The sequence below is a fragment of the Chelonia mydas genome, chromosome 7 (genome assembly GCF_015237465.2).
Source record: "Chelonia mydas isolate rCheMyd1 chromosome 7, rCheMyd1.pri.v2, whole genome shotgun sequence".
In the NCBI taxonomy this organism is placed as follows: domain Eukaryota; kingdom Metazoa; phylum Chordata; order Testudines; family Cheloniidae; genus Chelonia; species Chelonia mydas.
In genome coordinates, this window is record NC_057853.1 from 119,682,782 (window position 1) to 119,703,495 (window position 20,714).

A 20,714-nucleotide genomic window follows, 5' to 3' on the forward strand; every position below is an offset into this window, starting at 1 on the left:
AGCTGGAGTGGAAGAACAAAAACAATACTGAGGTAGAACCATACGCCCATACCTCAGGCTGTGACCTTTTCAGATCTTGTCAGCCCTGATCAGCACTTCATGGGAGGCCAGGATAAAAGGGTGCTGGAAGAAGGGGAGTTAGTGACTTAGTAAAGTGGCATTCTACCCCTCACCCTATCCAGTTAATACTGAACCAACACTCCAGTTTGGGGTTAACCGTGATGAGTGCTGTGGACTATATAAAATGTAAAACTGAAGTCCACTTGGGCTCATTCAACATCCCACTACATTTCCCGTAAGAGTAGGGGTGTTAATTTATGCCTTGGCCCGATTCCTGTTTGGTTCATTTCATCCTGCCTTTATTTTCTATAGATTCGAATGAAAAAGGATGCTTTATAATCTGCCATAAGCTTCTGTGTAGTGTTGCTTTCACTGTTAAACATCTATGTTTCAGCCTTGCATTTCCACGGTAGGAGACTATGTATCTTTCAAGGTTTTGTATTAGTGCCCACCACTGTCGAATCTGAGCACCAAAAACCACAAGTTTGTTGGATTTATGGAACTACGTTTATGTCCGATTTTGATTAGGATTTTAAATGTATGTGCCCATGGGGAGAAAATGAATAGAATTTGGCTTTAATATACAAGCTTTCACATTAAAGATATTGAATAGTTAAGTAGGACAATTAGACACAGATGTATGGACCATAAGACAAATGGAATAGCCAGCGTAAAACCTGTTGTATTGGGCCAAATCTTGAATTCTTTTTGAAGGCAAAATTCTTACTGATGTCAGAGAAACACAGAACTGCTCATTTGAATCAGATCTATGGCCCAGCTAGTCCAGTATCATGTCTCTGACAGTGGCCAGTACTAGATGCTTCAGACGAAGGTGCATCAGGGTCTCTTCCTGATCTCTAGTAGTTAGATTGACTTAAACCCTGAAGCCTGAGGTTTAACCCTTCCAAATTTTGTTTTATAACAACTTCCTTGAAATCCATGTATCAGAGGGGTAGCTGAGTTAGTCTGTATCCACAAAAACAATGAGAAGTCTGTTGGCACCTTAAAGACTAACAGATTTATTTGGGCATAAGCTTTTGTGGGTAAAACACCCACTTTTTCAGATGCATGGAGTGAAAATTGCAGATTCAGGCATATATATATATATATAGGCATATGCAGAGAAGGGAGTTATCTTAAAAGTGGCGGATGTGGTCCACTCCCAATAATTGATGAGGAAGTGTCAATACCAAGAGAGGGAAAATTGCTTTTGTAGTGAGCCAGCCACTCCTAGTCCCTATTCAAGCCCAAATTAATGGTGTTAAATTTGCAAATGAATTGTAACTCCACAGTTTCTCTTTGAAGTCTGTTTTTGAAGGTTTTTTTGTTGAAGAATGGCTACTTTTAAATCTGTTATTTAATATCCAGGGCGATTGAAGTGTTCTCCTACTAGCTTTTGTATGTTACCATTCCTGATGTTTGATTTGTGTCCATTTATCCTTTTACGTGGAGACTGTCCAGTTTGGCCAATGTACATGGCAGAGGGGCATTGCTGGCACATGATGGCATATATCATTAGTAGATGTAAAGGTGAATGAGCCAATGATGGTGTGGCTGATTCCTATGATGGTGTCGCTAGAGTAGACATGGGGATCGAGAAGGCAACGGGGTTTGTTACAGGGATTGGTTCCTGGGTTAGTGTTTTTGTGGTGTGGTATGTAGTTGCTGGTGAGTGTTTGCTTCAGGTTGGGGGGCTGTCTAAGTGAGGACTGGCCTGCCTCCCAAGGCCTGTGAGAGTGGGGTATCGTTTTCCAGGATAGGTTATAGATTGTTGATGATGCGCTGGAGAGGTTTTAGCTGGGGGCTGTACGTGATGGCCAGTGGTGTTCTGTTATTTTCCTTGTTGGGCCTGTCCTGTAGTAGGTGACTTTCTGGGTACCTCTCTTGCTCTGTCAATCTGTTTCTTCACTTCCCCAGGTGGGTATTGTAGTTTTAAGAATGCATGAAATCCATGTCCAATTTTGTTTTGAATCTTACTAAATTCCTCAATGCACCTCAATGACTTCCTGCAGCAATGAGTTCCACAGCCAATCATATGTGCAAGAGTTTCTTTTATTGGTTTTGAATTTCTTACACTGAAATTTAATGGAATGTCCCCTTGTTCTTGTGTTACAAAACTGAGAGATAAGAAGTTCCTGATCCATGTTCTCTATACTGTGTGGATTATATACTTCTATCCCCTCTTATTCATCCCCTTACTAAGATAAAAATCCCCAATTTTTCAATTTCTTCACATAAGAGTTCCTCCACGCCCTTGATCAGACTTATTTCACTTGGGGGGTAGGAGGGATAGCTCAGTAGGTTGAGCATTGGCCTGCTAAACCCAGCGTTGTGAGTTCAATCCTTGAGGGGGCCATTTAGGGATCTGGGGCAAAAATTGGGGGTCCTGCTTTGAGAAGGGGGTTGGACTAGATGACCTCCTGAGGTCCCTTTCAACCTGATATTCTATGATTACCTTTCTTTGAATCTTTCTAGTTCTGCAATACCCTTTCTGAGATGGGATGACAGTACTGTCTACACTATACCAGACAAGTCCACACCATTGATTCACATCAAGGCATTGTAATATTTTCCACGCTTTTCCTTAGGTATCCTAACATCTTGTTTGCTCCCCCCTCCCAAAAAAGCTGCACATTGAATAGAGGAGCTGTCTACAATAACACCCTCTCTCTTTCCTGAGCTGACAACTTAATCAGAATCCTGTAAGGTGGGAGAATTTTTTACCAAGACAGTACTTGGACAAACTGAGTAAGGACTTCAGGATTTGACCCTCCATCAACAACTGTAGCACCTTTTATCTTGAAGGATCCTAAAGCAGTGTTCCTCAACAACCGGCCTGTGGAGCAGCACTGGTCCCTGAGATCTCCCTGATACACTTTAGGAAGGTAGCAAGCCGGTCCCTGGTATCAAAAAGGTTGAGAAACACTGTCCTAGAGCATTTTACAGCAACACTTAAAGGAATCAATTCATTCATGGCTGAAATGCAGCCATCTCTCGGGTGGAATGCAGCAGTTCAACACTACACAGATATATTCAATTCTGTGCCTGGCAACAATTGATCATAAGAACTACTTTTCCTGAGAGGGAACGTTAATGAGGACACAGGAATTATCCTTAACTAAGAAGTGCTGTGGGAAGATCCACTTGAACGAGTAGTTCAACTTCACAGAAAATCGGAGGGACTTCCAACAAAAGGGCGGACACATTTACTAACTAAAGACATACTTGCAGATGCGGATCAATCTCAAATATGGTCTCTCCTCTTCGCATATCTGTTATCAGCCATGGGCCTCCAGCTCTACAAAGAAAGAAAGGCAGTGAACCAAAGTTACTCACCCTCACCAGGAGCTCCCCCCCACCCCCGTTATGGTGCTAAATCAGGACAGGTGCCTGGACCAAACAGGTAATGGAGGGTTTGTCTTTTAAAAACCAGCTAGAAGCCCCACCTCCATACGGGCTGCTTGTAAGACCCAGAGTGCCCAGTGATCCTTTAAATCCACAATTACATAATGAAAGTTCATTACACTGCATGACCTGGTTACTGCATGGTTGTGCTCAACACGGCTCAGCCTTGAATTGGAGACTCTCTCCTATTCCTGAATCCTGCTGAAGTTTTCCAAAGTTCACAGCTGCTGCACAGCTCAGGAAGACAGTTAATATGGTTTGAGCCCATTTACATTGCAAGACTGAATTAAGTTTTAGCCTTGCTAGGCACTGTAACCAAGTAAAATTTCAGTGTTTACACAGAGGCTAAATTTAACAAGATCAGTGCCCAGACTGACAAAAATATTTAGGTGCCTATTTGAATCCTTAGGTGACTAAATACCTTTGTCAATCCAGTTCTAGATCAGCAGAGTCACATTCAGTATCAAAACTAGCTTTCTACCATGGCCAATGTTCCTACATTTTGCCTGGTTAGTATCCACGGTGCACATAAATGATTCAGAGCAGCCTTAGCATTTGTTAGCAATGAGGATCGAAAGGCTCAACACCTCTCTTAGCAGAGGTGATGGGAGACAGTTTATTGCAAAAAGAGGCATCCTGAATTTTCACATTGGGTCACAAGCAGCATAGATGGTCTACATCAGTTTAGAGCTGTATTTTTGAACTGATTTACTCAAATTGATGCAAAAGCTCATTTGCTCATTGAATAAGTTATGGCAAACAAACATTTCTTCTTGCCTTAGATGTTCACCCTACACTTTCCTTATACACTAGATGTTAAAATAGCAACAATTAGTATTTCATATTTTCTGATATGTATTGGTGATCACTGGTTTATCTTATCACTTTGGGATGGACAGTTGTTAACTGCAAAGATGCCATTCACTGCAATCCCTGAAAATTGGGATAATCAGGAATTGCATCTGCAGTAACTAAAATCAAGGCAGCTTTTGGCTTCAAAACATGTGTATTTCTTGGTTTTTGCCCTACCCTTGGAGATATATTTGAAAGAAATGCCCATTCTAGTAGAGCTGGTCAAAGAATTGCACTCTTTTCTAACACGGCTTCTACTCAGAAACTCTTTGTTTTGTCTTTTTGAGTATTTAACAAGGAGAATGAAACAGCTCCCCACAGACTTTGAGCAGTGAGGGTCAGACACTGTTTCAGTGTCTTGGGGCCATAGGAAAAAGGCTTGCATCCATGCTAAAGTTTTCCTCCCTGGGGCATCCTCAAGGACTGTCTGCACCTGTGCTGAGAGGAAGGGTTCAGAATGAAATAAACAAATATCCGCCTAATTCTGGACTGTCCCACAAATCTAGGCTGGACTTCAGAAAATAAAGTACGTTGCTGGGGCTTTGTCGAGGAGTTTAATGGAGCCCTGGTGCGTGCATGCAAAAACATTTAATATAAAACCTTTTGATCTATTACTGCACCGCAACACCCTCCTCACCTTTAAAGATACAAGAAAAAAATTTGAATAAAATGTCTGGTGATGTGTATACCAGCAAGCAAATAGTTTAACAGTGATCTGCTGCTAATTCTTATATCAGACAACTTTTAAAACCACATCTTTCTTTGCCCAACACTGATTTTGTTTTTTGCAAGAGGGAAATTACACAAAACCAGTCTTACTAGGAAAATAAGTACCATTCCTCGTGTGAATTAGCCCAGCTGATCGGACTCAATAGGTCAATTCTAGAGATGCTGTCCAAACTTTCCCAGTACTCTAGCAAACTAGGCTCCTTCCCTCGTTTATTTTGAGCTGTCTTAAAAGGTCACCTCAGTAAATTATTCTGGCTTAGCACCTGGTTCTTTTAGGAAGAGCTAATGAGAAAATGCCACAGGCGTAAGAGGAAGGAAATTAAAAGTTGAATATCTCATTCTACTCTATTCTGAACAAGTGGATTCTCACACGCATTAATAGCCACCTCAGTCTCTGCACATAAGAAAAGAGTTGCACTGAGCTCCCACCTCCCACAAAGCACGTTTAAACAAACGATCTGCAAGTTACAAATAAAAAACAAGGGACAGCACTGCCTCCTGTTAGGCACCACTTCTGCCAAGCTGCTTGGGGTGATAAGCATTTATGAGCACTTGCTTCAGAAGTCAGGTGGGGGTGCTGTACTTACACAGGCACAGTCCGCAGCAGCTCCAAGATCCCCTGTCCGTTCCACTGCTGTGCTGCATGCAGCTCCTCAGTGCAAACCCCAACGATCTAGAGCAAGAACAAATGGACTAAACACAATGCAACAGGTGCAAACGTACCAAGTGCCAATTGGCTGGGTAAGATATGGGGCCACGAGGCTGTTCCTTTAAGCTAGCTGGAGCTATAAAACAAGCCTGGGCTTGTGCAGAAGAACTACCATGCAGCCCTTTAAGCTGTCGTCTACATGAGCCCTGCTGGTCCCATCTATCTATACATTTCTCTGTGCTGTGCACTGAGAACATTACTCCATACTTGGATCTTGCCAGTGTAGAGGGGACCAAATTGTGCACGAGCCCAGCGAAGACCAAAGTTTAGTAAGGTTCCACAATATGGTTGTAACAATTTGGTCTATGCACTACGGCCCCAACACAGTAAGCGGATGGACAGGAGAACAGTTCAGGTGCACAAGACACCCTCCTCCCTCATTTGCTTTAGCAGCTTCAACTAGATTCAAGGAACAACTGCCATGAAGGAAAGTTCGGGCACTTGCAGACTCAAGACAGATTCAGTTTGCTGACTGGCTAAATCTCAATTGGCATCATAAAATATAGCTAGTTATCCACTACATGATGTACCCCTGCAGTGAGGAGAAGTGGAAAACTCTCCCCGCCCCCCAATTAAAGTGTTTGCCTTCCAGCACAGGAATTGCCACACTGGATCAGACCATAGGTCCATCTCACAGTGGCTGTATCCGTCGCCTCAGACGAAAAAGCGGGAAACCTTTTAGTGGAGAGTTATGGAACAGCCATCTGTGATGGGGTTTACAGACCCCACACAAAGACTAAGGGAGTGATGGAGCAGTACTGGGCCAAGATGGCCCCGTCCAAATGGAGGGCCTGCTTAAAAGGGGACGCTGACAGTCAAGCAGGGGGTGAGTGAAGGGGACACTGTCTGCAGGGAGGAAGCAAGTTCACAGCTTCTGGGACAAAGCAATGCACAGGAAAGGGTCTGGACTATGGGTAAGGCCCAACCAGGAAGATACAGGCCTGCCCCTCTTCATAGAATATCAGGGTTGGAAGGGACCTCAGGAGGTCATCTAGTCCAACCCCCTGCTCAAAGCAGGACTGATCCCCGACTAAATCATCCCAGCCAGGGCTTTGTCAAGCCTGACCTTAAAAACTTCTAGGGAAGGAGATTCCACCACCTCCCTAGGTAACGCATTCCAGTGTTTCACCACCCTCATAGTGAAAAACTTTTTCCTAATATCCAACCTACATCTCCCCCACTGCAACTTGAGACCATTACTCCTCGTTCTGTCATCTGCTACCACGGAGAACAGTCTAGACCCATCCTCTTTGGAACCCCCTTTCAGGTAGTTGAAAGCAGCTATCAAATCCCCCCTCATTCTTCTCTTCTGAAGACTAAACATCCCCAGTTCCCTCAGCCTCTCCTCATAAGTCATGTGTTCCAATCCCCTAATCATTTTTGTTGCCCTCTGCTGGACTCTTTCCAATTTTTCCACATCCTTCTTGTAGTGTGGGGCCCAAAACTGGACGCAGTACTCCAGATGAGGCCTCACCAGTGTCAAATAGAGGGGAACGATCACGTCCCTTGATCTGCTGGCAATGCCCCTACTTATACATCCCAAAATGCCATTGGCCTTCTTGGCAACAAGGGCACACTCTTGACTCATATCCAACAACTTCTCCCCTCCCACCCTGCTCCCTTCTGAGGGAGAATAACTGGACACTAACAAGAGAGCTGGGGAATGCTCAGTTGACTGGCTGAGCTGCTGGGAACTCTCGCAGGGGGGTGGGGAGGAAGGAGGGAAGAGGGCTGTGACCACACCCCGAACCAAAGAGAGAGCAGGAAAGTAGAAACAGCTCAGGGAGGCTAGTCAGGTGCACCAGGAAGGGGGTGATGGACAATCCACACCTCCCCGCCCCGGGCCCTGGGGTGGGACCTGGTGGAGTGGGGTGAGGGAGGCTTGGGTCCTTCTATCTTTCCCCTCCCCGAGTCTGGCTGGGAGAAACCAGGGAATTACAGACGAACTCGACTGCCAAGCCTGCAGTCTGCCCGGCAAAGCCATCCAAGGACTTTCGGGACAGCTGAGCCACAGCCTGCTGGCCCCCAACTGAGGCTGCTACACCACCCCATAGGAGCAGTTTCCTCCTGACCCCTGTCATGTAGTGGTTGGCTTATGCCTTCAAAAAGAAAGGTTTATATCCCATCAGTTAAAATTATTTAAGGTTGGACATTCACCTTCTCTGCAAGCATACAATTTATGTTTATGCTATTAAGCTCTTTGCTAAAATATCTTGTGGTGTGGGGTTCCATGGGCTAATTGATAAAAGGAAACATGGGGCACAATTTTAAATTTGGTGCCTTTCAAACTACTCCTTGCTCTTGTATAATGAAAATAGACAAATGGGGTGCCTAATTTGCTTTCTGTATAAGTAAATATCAATACCGATAGAGATCCATATGAACAACTACCATGCTTGTATGTATTATCGTAGAGCTCAGTCTTCTGTGATTGGCCCATACAGAGCTGCACTCCATCCGTGTCCCCCTGGAGCCCCATTTCCCCTTTCCACGAGCAACCTGAATTACCCCAATGGCCCCCGCCCCTCTGTTTCAACATGCCCCTCCTACATGCCCTACGACAATCAAGCTTTAAAACAGAAAAGTATCTGATTAATTTCTTCATTTTCATGATCATTTTTTCTCATGGATCAAAATAAAACCATCACAATAAACCATCATACAAATGAAGGGGGGGAAATAAATGTTTTAATTGGGAATAGGATTGGAGGGCTAGGATCCATGAATGTAGGGAACCGGGCTGTGCACTACAGAAGGGATAGGGACTGCAGATCAGTGAAGAGCAAGGAGTCAGCTAGGAGCTCCATTGCTTAGTCTTGCTCCCCTGCCCCCATCTCACCCATGATCTTCTTATTGATACCCCCATTATCTATCCCTTCCCCAGCCAGTCTTCCTCTTATACAGTAGAGCCCCAAAGTCAAGTCTTAATCTGACAGACTTCCTCAGGCCCATCACAGGGGGACTCCCTGCTGATGAACTTAAGAGAGAGCCAGTGCCTTTGCAGCAGAGTTGCAAGGTGTGGGTCTCTGATTACATGGGCTTCAACTCTTGGTCTCATCTGTGACCCCGTCCCCCTGTTACTAGTAGGGGATACGACAGGAAGGAAGAGAGCTCTTCCTACAGGAGAAGCTGCTCCCTGTAGCATGGGAACAATTAAAGCAGCTGGTGGATCTGAGCAGCAGCTAGTTTTATTGGCATAGCTCAGTTAGGATCTCCTGAATAAGGGGAATAACCCTTTCAGTTATAAAAAATTCATAAGTGATCTAAGAGGTGAGCGAGAGAGACGTTTGGGGAAGGGGAAGATTGTCATTAGCTAGACCCCACAGAAATGAGATTCAGGGCTATGTTTCAAGGAGTCTTTTAAAAAAAAAGTTTCTTCTGCACATCAATACTTTTCTTAAACATTAGTTTGTTAGATGTAAAATTTCACTGGCCTCCGAAGAGTGTTTTGTATCAGATTTGCAGACTAGAATTCAACCATTAAGAATGCAATTAAAATTCAACCAATATGCGTCTCCTGCTCTAAGTGCAAATCTCAATGCAACCTTAACTACGGTGCCACCTACCAACACTCCCATAATATTTTAAGATATAAATTTAGGTCACCAGCATAAGCAAAGCATATTTTGTGGAAGTATTTTTGCTCACTAGGTTTTATTTTCCCATTGAGTTTCCAAGTTTCCAAGTTTCCAAGTTTTATTGGACCAAATACATATTATAGTTCATTCAACACCTGGCTGCATTTCAGTGGGTCAAACTACTTTTTTATCAGCCACAGAAAGGACACAGCTCCACTCCTGATCTGAGAACTAGAGTGCAGGGGATGATACCTCCTGGGTTATAAGCAAAAGAAGAGTGAAAACCCAAGTAAATCCCTATCTAAAAGCCTGCTGTGACTCCTCAGTGACAAAACCTCTTGATCATTAAAGCTGCAGGAAGAAAGGTGGAAATCAGACAAATAATCATTAAGCAGAAAATGCTGCAGAATAGTGATATTTATCATCAGGGACGAACGTGAGGTCAGCTCTGTACGGTAAGTATTAGTTCCCAGAAAATGATGACCGGAACAGCCATTACTTTTCTATACCTGTAGGAAATTAACAAGCCCAAAAGGGGTCTGTACTGGTTGCATTTGAGGATCTTCAGTCAGCAACATATGCTGGATTCTGGATTCACTGTTGTCCAAAGGACTGTGCCATGACACATGGTCGCCACTACAGAAGGTATTTTCTGTGGAGGGGGAAAAAAAAACAAACAAGATATTTAGTAATAAAACAGCTGCCAGTATCCACCCATGCTGGGTCTTTGAGTTGTCTGCAGGCATCATCCTTAGAGAAGGAAGGTTATCTAGCTAACATTAAGACATTTGAATTTACACTTAAAATTGATCTGTTTTTGATCACAGACCTGCTGCAAGCACAGTGCTCCTGACTGACCACCACCACCACCACAGGAAGACAGGCTAAGAGCATTTCTCTGGCTTCCACCTATTATTATAACCCATTTAATTTCTCTTGGAAGGACATAATAATGAGAATATAATACATAAAGGCATCTAGCTATATTGTATGATTACTGAATGGCAAATCATGGCCATAATGAAGAAAAGATGCTAAATGGCAGATGAAGTTTATCATCTGCAGAAGTTCATGACTAGGCTGTTACAAGTCTGGCAGGAAAGCTAAAATTATTTTCTCCCGCAACTACGTTTTAACTACCCTGGTGCTGCAATTTGAAGAGCAGAGTGCCCTCTGACCTCACTCCACAATGGTGGAAAAGTCTCTAGATGGCTATAAACATCACTCTATGCTGGGATAACTGCAACAGATTAGGACCCAGAAATTCCACCTTACCCTTCCCTGCTATGAGTGTGTGACAATTTCTCTCCTCTCCTGCTCAAACAGAAGAGGAGAAAGAGAGAAGATTAGCTCCATGCACTGTATCTGGTGCCTGTTAGGCAAGGTATTCCAGGGGAGTGGCACAATGGAACCTGTTTATATTGGAGAGAAACTTCACTGTAAAGGTGTGATGCTTGCGACAACCAGAGTGAAGTACCCTGAAATGCAATGACACAACTCAGACATTTTCACTTCAATATAAGCAGGTTCCCCTGTGAATGCCACCAGAGATAATTCTGTACATTTTATAAACTGAGAACCCTGTGTTTGGTTCTCTTCATCCCATGCTTGTTGTTCTTGGTACTTTGACAGTAGGTACCAATTAACATTCCAGAGACCAAATTCTGTCCTCTAACGCAAATATGGGGTTTCCAATCTAGTCAGTGGATATGAGCACTGTGTGCATGCCTCTGAAATCACAGTCTATCACACTGCCTTCCCTTTCTGTAGGAACGTTTTATGAAGCCAGCTGTCTCAAAAGGTGGGGAGTCTGTTGTCCTCACAAGGAAATGTCACAGTTGTACCAGAGGTGAGAGGAAGCATTTTCCTTTAAAAAATTCACACAGAACACTAATCCGGCAGAAAGGAAAATGAGAATGAGTTGTGTAAAGTATTCGTGGTATCCCCTCCATATTGCACCCTCCAGCTGCATGACCACCAGTCTGGAACATTTCCTTTTAAATAAATATCTATGTGGCTGACCTCTCAATTCTTATTCACTAAGCAGTCCTGCTGACTTCTATGGCACTCTTTGGGTGGGTATGAATTAATCCTGTTGAGTAAAGGATGTTTGCCTGTAATTGTGTCATCAACTACCATTAGACAATGAGAGATTGAAGAGCTCTGGACTAATTTACTGTAGCAATGCTTAGTTTCTCCACCAGATGTCCCCACTGTTTATTCGAAAGTTAGAAGTCATCTTTTACAGCTGCATTTCTTGGAGAGCGCTGATTTGATTAAAAAAAATCAAAATAAACTCCAAGTGCCAAGGGCAACTTGGCCAGAGAGGTTGGGTGTGGAACAAATGTGCTGTAATAAGCAAGGGAAAAGATTTCATACATTAAAACTAGAGAAGAAAAAATGCATCAGATAAGAGCTGCTTAAAAACCGTTGAACACTGCACACGATAAATTAAACGCCTTGAGCTCTTCAACTGACGGGAATGAGGGACACACATTTTAGTGCATGGCTCTCATACCCCTTTCTTTTAGGGTTACTGAGACAACAAGAAGATTGCAAAATAAAAAGCAAGAAAGATTTCCAAGTATCAAAATTCAGTATGTTTATTTTTAACTATAAAACTTGAAATAAACAGTGTTTACAATTTCATGAAAGATCCTTCCAATATTTTCCAGTGAGCCAGCCTATTAACTGAGATCTGGCCGATTAACAAATTTTTTAATGATAAAAGCCTTTTGGTCACAGTTTTCAGGCATTAAACAAAGCCACAAAAGAGCTCATTCTTGGGCCCTGTCTTTATGCCACAAGATTTTGCACATCAAATGCTCACTCAATTCTATGCTGATCGATCGCTAAGTTTCACTGCTGGTGTTGCTTCTCCTGGGAAATCCCAGTCCATTTAGAGCAGGTTTTCAAATGCAAATGTCTCTGCTGGAAACCCACCTGTTTATGTCTATTCGAACTCTGAACACTTAGAAAATGTTTCACTCTCTCTCTCTCTAACACACACACTCACACACCACAAAATTCATGTTGACTGCTCAATTAAACCACAAAAAACCTAATGTGCAAATAATATGATCCCCAATTTAAACCCACAAGAGCCAGGAAATTCAGAGTTTAGCCTTGAGACTCTGCTTTTAATTCACTGCACTGTAAATGTAGCCCATGAGAGATGAGCTCTTGTACAGAAACCACTGCTATTTCTAGGCAAGTTTGAATTAGAGAAGTTTCAACAGCTTGAGCCAAGAAATTATAGGAACAAAAGAGGGCCAGTTACACTATCTAGGTCCACTTCCTCGTGTAGAGGTAACAGCTGACACGACTGACCTTCTCCCCGGGCCCCTTTCAAATTTACCACACTTCTGAAAAAGTGCAAGAACAATGAAAGTCTTTATTTGTGCGAGTTTAAGATGGACAAAAAACCCTAGGAACCCCAAAGCTTGTTTATAAAAGATTCTCCAATTAAAAGTTAAATTAGATTAAACAAACTAAGTTTTGGCACAGTCACGGTTGCATCAGAGCACTCCCTACCACCCAAAACCTTAAAAGCATAGAAATAAGACATTAAAGGAAAAGTCCCCTGCATCGTTTGCCCCCCTTCAAATGGCCTATAATCCCATTGATGAGACACTCCAATACTTCATAAGGCTTCTCTCCCCTCTCCCAAGGCATGCCAAAAATGTGATGTGTACGCCAGCTTCATGAAGTGCGCATACTCATGCAAAACCAAGCGGGAACAGGCCACGGGCACTAGCCCAGGTAAATGGGAAGCACACCTGGTGCCATGGGAGAAATACCTTTCCTGCCCAAATGTGAAGTGTTGTGTGAATTGTGGCATGCTCGAGGGGGGCTGCCTCACAGAATCAGAAACCTTTGGGAAAGGACCTTGGAAAGGTCATCTACTCCAGCCTTCCACCCTGAGGGAGGACCAAGTAGAAGAGTAAGGGAGCTGACCGTATATCTGCTCCTTTGGAGTGAACAGCATCTTCCGGCTACAGTGCATGTCCATTGTTCCCATACTATGGGAATCAGTGTACAGACGCAGGAATTTATCATCTCCAAACTCATTTTTAGGATCTTTAGTTTGTACTCAACTACATCTCTAAGAATGTTTCCTCAAGCTGGCTCTCACTAGACTCCCTCCCTCTGCCAATTTTTGTGATTTTGCAGCCACCACTTCCTATTCTTTACACATTTCCCTCCATACTAGTGCGTGACAGACTTACACAGCAGGACACCAGCTATATAGGAAGTGCTGGCAAATGCATAGAATACTGCAAAAGAAAGACTTTCATAGGCGTTATAAGCTACAGTAGGCAAATTTTCAGAAATAAGTGAGTTGTTTGGTAAATCATTGATACCTCTTAGGCAGGGGTTGTCATGTCCTTGTAGCTTTTCTGGAAGCTTCCATATGGTCATAACAGTCATTATACTGCACCCACTGGCATATCATCTAGCCCCTCTGATGTGCTCTGTCATGGTTCCCTCTTAACCATTGACAGGCTATGCAGATTAGCATTATTTAGATATACTTCTTCCTGTTAGGATTTGTTGTAGTCAGCAGTTGCAAAAAAAACATTTGAGATCACCCTAAGGGGGTTCTTTCTTGAATCAGTTTTGTTTACAAACACTTCCTAACAATGCAAAATGTAAGAAATATTTATTTGGCGCTGGAACCTAAACCTGAATGATAGATGGAGGGGTTTATAATAAAAGTGGGGAGAAGCCATTAGTTACCACAAAGCAAACATCTCCTTAACTACCACCACAAGCGAGAAAACCATCAATCATAGGACAGTAGCACTAGCACCGAAAGCTAGGATCATGGTGGGATTGTAGTTTCTTCTTTGACCTTCCATTTTAACTCTGCCCCTACAGGAAGCTAGCAAGAGCCCTGTTGTGCCCAGAGGAAATAATTTTATATAACAGGTGAGGAATTTGATCTGCACTTGCAGTAAGAATATTTTACTTAACAGATTGTCCTGTCATTTGGGAAGAAGCCAGTTGGAGTGTTAATGCCTCCAGAAAATCTCCTGGGGCGTGTTTTTCTTTTTCTTTTTTTTTTTTTTTTTTTGGGGGGGGGGAGGGGTTTAAATAGAGGAAAGCATCATTGGTTGGTGCAACAGTGTAAGGTATGCCAATTGTGTAGGGCAGGGGTTCAGTGAGCTATGAAACCATAAGACACAGATGGGAAGGAGGGCAGGGGGATAGGACTCATAAGACCAAGCTTTAAAGCAAGACTGCTTTTTCCCTCAGTAATTCCAATTGTACATGCAACATACTGGAGATTACCTTAGGTACAAGTAAAGACGGATGGGGATGGAGGAGTGTTCCAAATGCTCTGTTCTCTGCCAGCACTATATGTTTTAAGCATGTTATTCAACTCCACTGACACACCAAAAACAGCTAATTTACAAAAGAAATGTATTTAACTTTTAAAAAAAACAAAACTAAGTAACCAGAAAAAGTTCGAAAAAAGTCTCTTTAAGGATGTATCAAATCTGGGCACTTAGAACAAAGCACAGAAAGGGTGCTGGGAGTTAGCTAAATGGAAAGCTATGGCAAAGGCCCGAAATACTTTGCACTGGCAGGTGGATTTGACTAATGAATGGGGACTGGAAAGAAAACATTTATTTAAAATTGGAAACCAACATTTAATGTTCGTATTTTGCGGATCTCGGAAATTCCTGAGAAAGCATTTAACAGAATAATTTAAACCAGGCTGGAATGTGCTCAGTTTCTATTAGGTATTTGTATGGACTAGAGCTGATTGAAAGTGTTCGATGCAATGTTTATTCTGTCAGAAAAAACATCGATTCTATGAAATCAAAACACTATCAATTAAAAATTTTTGATGGGAAATTATCAAAATATTTTATTTCAGTAAGGTCAAAACATCTCATTTCAACTTTATAATACAATATAAAAATCAAAACGTTTTGATTATATAATAGTTTGAATGTTTCAATTTTTGTATCATCAATATTGATACATTTCAATATGGTAGAAACAAAATATATTTCACAAAAAATTCAGAGAGTTCTACTTTTCATCCCAATTGTGATAAAAGCAAAAGTTTTGAAATCTGTTTCCTGTGGGATGGGAATTACCTTTTTTGACCAGCTCAGTGTTGATGTTTTGCAATGTCTTTAAGACAATAATGCCAGATCTACCCCACCTTTCCCTAAATCAGCGGCTTTGAAGGATCAGTACCAACTGGCTTTTACAGACCACATTAAGCAATTGAGCCCCCTTCTTGGAACAGTGGTCATAATTCAGGGGTTTGGTCTGTCCTACAGACACCGTCCAGCCGCTCCACAACTAGAGCTGGGAACATAATTCACAGGGAACTATTCCACACCTTTGTTTTTTTGCCCTTGTTCATTAACTGTCCTTGAAGAAAATTGTGATTTTTCTCCAATATATGTTATTTGAAATTAGCCACAATTTTACAGGTTATTTTAATGCCAATAGAAACAATTCGAAGTCACAACTGTGGCCTGGCAATATTTTGCCAACAGTTTGTTGAACATATTCAACATTTAAGAGGTGCCAATTCTAAGTAAGAAACAGATCAGGTCGTTTCAAGTTTGCTTTTCCACACCCATTCTTCAGGATCTGCTTAAAAGTCTGCCATTTCCACAAACCTTCCGGTTAGTAAACCTTTTTCACTAGAATATTCACATAAAAGTACAAAAGGAGAGCAAATTCAGCTGGTGCAAAACAAATGAATAGAAAACTTTTCAGCCTAATCTAACAAAAAGCTTTAGAACAATTAAAAAGTGTGGTCAGGTGCTTTACACAGAGAAAGTTTCAGTCCAGGGAAATATATTTCTACCCTGCCCTCCCTCCCCCACAATCTCTTCTCAGCCACCTTCTCTTAGGAGTTTTAGATTGAGAGCTGCAACATGATTAGCAGCTAGGCACTAAAGATACACAAAATCTCTCATTGCAAATAGTTGAGCTGTCCATTGCATTCAAATCAGTAACTCCCTCCTGCCAAGTCAATTTAATAATGCCAGCCTTGTAGTACTGCTTGTCATCAGGTGATACTATTGCAAGGAGACTGAAAAGTTCCCTTTACACAAGTGTAATTGGCAGCTAGATCTTGGGAAAGCTGCTGGGATAGTTTATAATGTAGTTCTTTTAAGAAGCTGGTGCTTCGAAGCAAGTCAAATGTTTGTCCGCGACCTGAACATTACTCACATCAATAACTTTTATGGTCAAAGCTACTGCTTATCAGATACAAAACAGAAATGTCACATTCTGCATTTTATTGTTCCTCAATGACAGCCCCCTGTTGTGGGGCTGATACACCCCATCGCTCTCTGGGGGCGGGGGAGAGGTGCATTACAGCCCCATGGTTGAGTCTGTAGGGCTGCCCCCGGTCTCTGGCTGCGTGGCCCTGGGGCCTTAGCTCGTAGCCCAGCCCTTGCACTCAGGGCAGTGCGGCATAGCGGCCAGAGTCAGCAATACGGCTCTTGCGTTCAGGGCAGTGCGGCCCAGCGGCCAGAGTCAATAATGTAGGGGAGCTGAGCCATCACCCTGGGGTGGGCGGTGGCCAGGATAGGGGGACCTGGGCCAGCCCTCTCCACCAGGTCCCAACCCATGGCCCTGTTGGTGGCGGGGTTGCCCACCACCAGCTCGGCGGGGACCCTACTGAAACATGCCGAGCCTGTCTCTGGTTCTACAACCACTTCCTCACAAAGTTTTCCTGGGTCGCTTCCTACCGATTCTCTGTCATTTGCCATCTCTGCGGTCTCTCCCCTCTCTGTGGTGTCCCAAGTCTGTAGTTGGGGTCTGTCTCTGGCTGGCTGGCCTCCACATCCTGGAGTGCAGATGTTCCTCCCCCAGGAGTCAGCAGCGAATCTCCTTCCTTGCCAGTGGTCAGCCCAGACTGAGCTGCTCTGCTGCCTTTTATATCCTGTCTCCATCTGGAGCATGCCCAGCAGAGTCGAGGGGGCATGGCCTCTTGGCCAAGAGAGAAGGGTTAACCCCTGCTGCACCAGTGTGGGGCTGACGCACCCCATCACACCCCCACATCTGCATGCCCCTCAGTATCACCACTGCCTAATCCCTTCTAATCTCCTGTGCTCATATCCTTCATTCACCATGGGCAAGTGTCACAAAGACGTGAAAGGAAAAGAGAAAGTTCATGCTAAATTTAACTTTAAAGCCACAAACAAAATGTATAAACACCAAAGCCATCAAGAAGCAAACCAGTCACCCAACTGCACAATCTTACACTGTCCTTTAGCCTCCTTTCCCCTGTTCTATCTCATCATGCTTATTCTAAATTTAGACTAAATTCTGCAGGACAGTGTATCTTTCATTAGTCTAGAAAGTCCGGTGCAGTTTTGGTGCTGAAGTGTTGTTCAATTCATCACTCTTTGCTTTTATTCAAAATTGATGGAAGTTGGTTGAAGGGCAAAAACATTCCCACCCCTTTTCTACAAGCAGCGAGCCATTTCTCCATGTACTTAACAGAGTCAGGGATTATCTAGTCTCCTTCTACTTCCAATTTTCAAACTCTGTTTAGGATTCTGGTCATAGTTGTGATGGATGGCATTTTTTGAAAATAATTAAACCGCACTTAGAGTCTGATGGGGACTGCTGCTGAGTTGCACAGAACATGCTCTCTCTTCAGGTCCTGAAAATCTTTGAATTTTCAGCAACACAGGCCAATGATAAATTTGGCTATTATATTTTGATCACTAGATCTAATATTGCTTAGTTAGAGTTTAGCATCTTCCATTTCTTTGTCGTCTTAGTCTGGGTAATAAGATATTTATAATAAATAGATGTGATGGAGTGTGGTAGCGATGGTTACAAGATTACCACATTCCTCCCAGGGGCAAGATAAACACTGTCTGTATCACAGGAAAGTCTGGAATCTCATCTCATCTCTCCAAAGTGAAAACAAAAACAAAAAAACCATGTTTCTAGTTCTGAGGTGGGACATTTCACTGGGACTAGTCAGGCACCTCAGGCCAATGTAACTTTGGGAGAAAGTCCATCTGTAGGGAGTGTGGAGGAGGAAGTATTGTGGCAAGATTTTAAGTAGTCTGAGGCTAAGACATTGTGGAATGTTAGAAGGATCCCTGATGCATTAGAGAGCAGAATGCAGGTGACGCAGCCAAAACTTAAACTGCATTTAATTTAATCATATAGCTGCAGAAATAAAGGAATTTTTTACATTGATCTCACCACTACCACCACCCAGTATGTATAATTTATCTCTAAATAAATTGCTTTTCTTCAGCATGGTTTTAATATTCAGTTTTGGTTTGGTTTTTTGAAGGTGGCAGTTCTTCATCTATAAATTAGATCTATTGTAGATTTTCAGAAGCGATTTGCCATTTTGAACAGCTACCACCATTTGGGAAGCATTAAGTGCAGATGAAGGGCACAACTCTGTAACATATTAGCCATCATTTAAAAAAAACCCTCACTGTATTTCCAAGTATGCTCACTAATAGATTAAAGATAATCTTATGACCACACCTGATATATGAATTAGACACCTAAAATTAAGTCTAAAACACTTCAGCAAACACAGTCATAGCAAATTGTTATTCGAAAAGGTAAATAAAACTGTAGTATAAAGAAGAAAATATCTTTCCAGTCCATCTGATGGCCACACTAAATTAAAATAACCTAGGGATAATTAAATTAACCCTAATGATGGTACAATGTATACGAGGCTGTCTAATCTACATAGCATTTAACAGATGGGCTGGTAAGAGGGAAAGCAACAATGATGTAATCTGCAGGGTTTGTTGGCAGCACTGGTCTATAATTCCATTTTCAGTTTGAGTTGAATGTATTTTGGGAAAAGCTCCCACAAGGAATTAATAGAATTTAAAAACCATGATGTATATGCATTACGTAAAAAATAATTAGAGCTCTCTCTCCAGTGTTTCTCTTCTGCAGTTTGGTTTTGCACTCACTTACCTTCTGTCTGGAAAATGGAAACAGTAGGGAACAGCCATAGCCTAGGGAATATAAAGTGGTGCAAAACTGCAGAATACGTCACATTGTGCTGCATGCCAAAGACATGCACCATAGACAAGATGCCTAAGGAAGAATTAAATCCCACGAGCACAATTAAACAATGCCTAAGCTGCAGGGATTCAAACTGGGCTCTTAGAAACAAGGGAGCGTAGACAGAAGGTTCTCTAAGAAAAATGTGTGAAAAAACAGATCAGCAGTACCATAAGTACTGCTGGGCCTTTGTGGTTTGAAAACTTAGTTTCTAAGGACAGAACAGTGACTGATCTTGTATTTTCAACCTGATGGTCAACTTTAAAAAAAAAAAAATGTTCTTTATTGCACAGCTCAAGCTTAAGGACTTCAAAAGTCCAGTTTGGATGTAAAAACAGACTAATGTTTAATGAGCCTTTCAACAGAGTCCAACCAATTCATACAAGTTAAAGATTATAAAGACCTCCCTGATCATCCAATTTGCCCTGACAGCAGGCTCAGAGGGCAAGGGGTGGGGCCTGTAATGCTCTACCAGCAGAAAGAGGATTCAGGCTTTCCCTCAGCATTAAAAACTGTCATTCAATCCTACTCAGAGTACGGTTAAGCAACATGGGAAAGCGACCGAGTCTGATTTATATTATAGCTTCCACTGGTAGACAATTAAAGATACTAGTTTTTCTAGTGCAGAGTAAGCCCTAGATAATATGACAACTTACACATACCTGGAGTAATAGTGATAAGAGTGCAGCTAATATATTCTAGCATTCACATCTATTTTATTGTAGAATTTTAACCATTTTCTAAATCAAAAGTAATTGTCTTTGCCTCTGTGCCTTCTTTACCCCTTCTCCTGCCTGTCAGATAAATTATTTCTTTGTTTTGCATCTTGGTCTCTCTGCAGGTTTGTTCATTTTTCCTTCTTCCTCCAACTCTATTCGTCTTTCCCTGGCTTGTGTTTTCCTCCTCCGCTCCATGCATGGTCCATCTAGGTGCCTCTACAACCTACATCACTGTAGCAACTGAGCACCTCTCATTTCTCGATTTATCCTCACAACACCCATGTGACGGAAGAAAGCATTACCCCATTTTACAGATGAGGAAACTGAGGCACTGAGAAGGGCAATGGCTTGCCTAAGGTCTCAGAGCAAGTGTGAGAGCCAGAAACTGAAAGACTGATACAGGAATACCAAATGTCTGCTGACTGGAACACTGCAACATCCCTACTAGAGCCACTGAATTTAGCGTGCCTTCAAAGATGGATTGACACAGTGGAAGCTGTGGACTTCACTCACTCACGTACATGTTGGCTATTATTGTGACAGCTTGGTGCTGCAAACCCAGTGAAACACTGAAACCCTCAAGTCTCAGCTGATACGACTGCAAAAGCACTTTAT

General features: G+C 42.5%; 1 protein-coding gene across 2 annotated transcripts in view; it reads right to left on the reverse strand.

Moving 5' to 3' along the window:
* The window catches only part of SUFU (SUFU negative regulator of hedgehog signaling), a 118,882-nt gene that overhangs the window by 52,837 nt on the left and 45,331 nt on the right, over window positions 1-20,714 (reverse strand). For both annotated transcript variants that reach the window (XM_037903628.2, XM_037903629.2), the window contains exons 4-6: window positions 9,843-9,985; window positions 5,634-5,719; window positions 3,286-3,358 (exon numbers count right to left, since the gene is read on the reverse strand). In XM_037903628.2, the coding sequence (XP_037759556.1) occupies window positions 3,286-3,358; window positions 5,634-5,719; window positions 9,843-9,985 (302 nt within the window). The remainder of the gene's footprint in view (window positions 1-3,285; window positions 3,359-5,633; window positions 5,720-9,842; window positions 9,986-20,714) is intronic.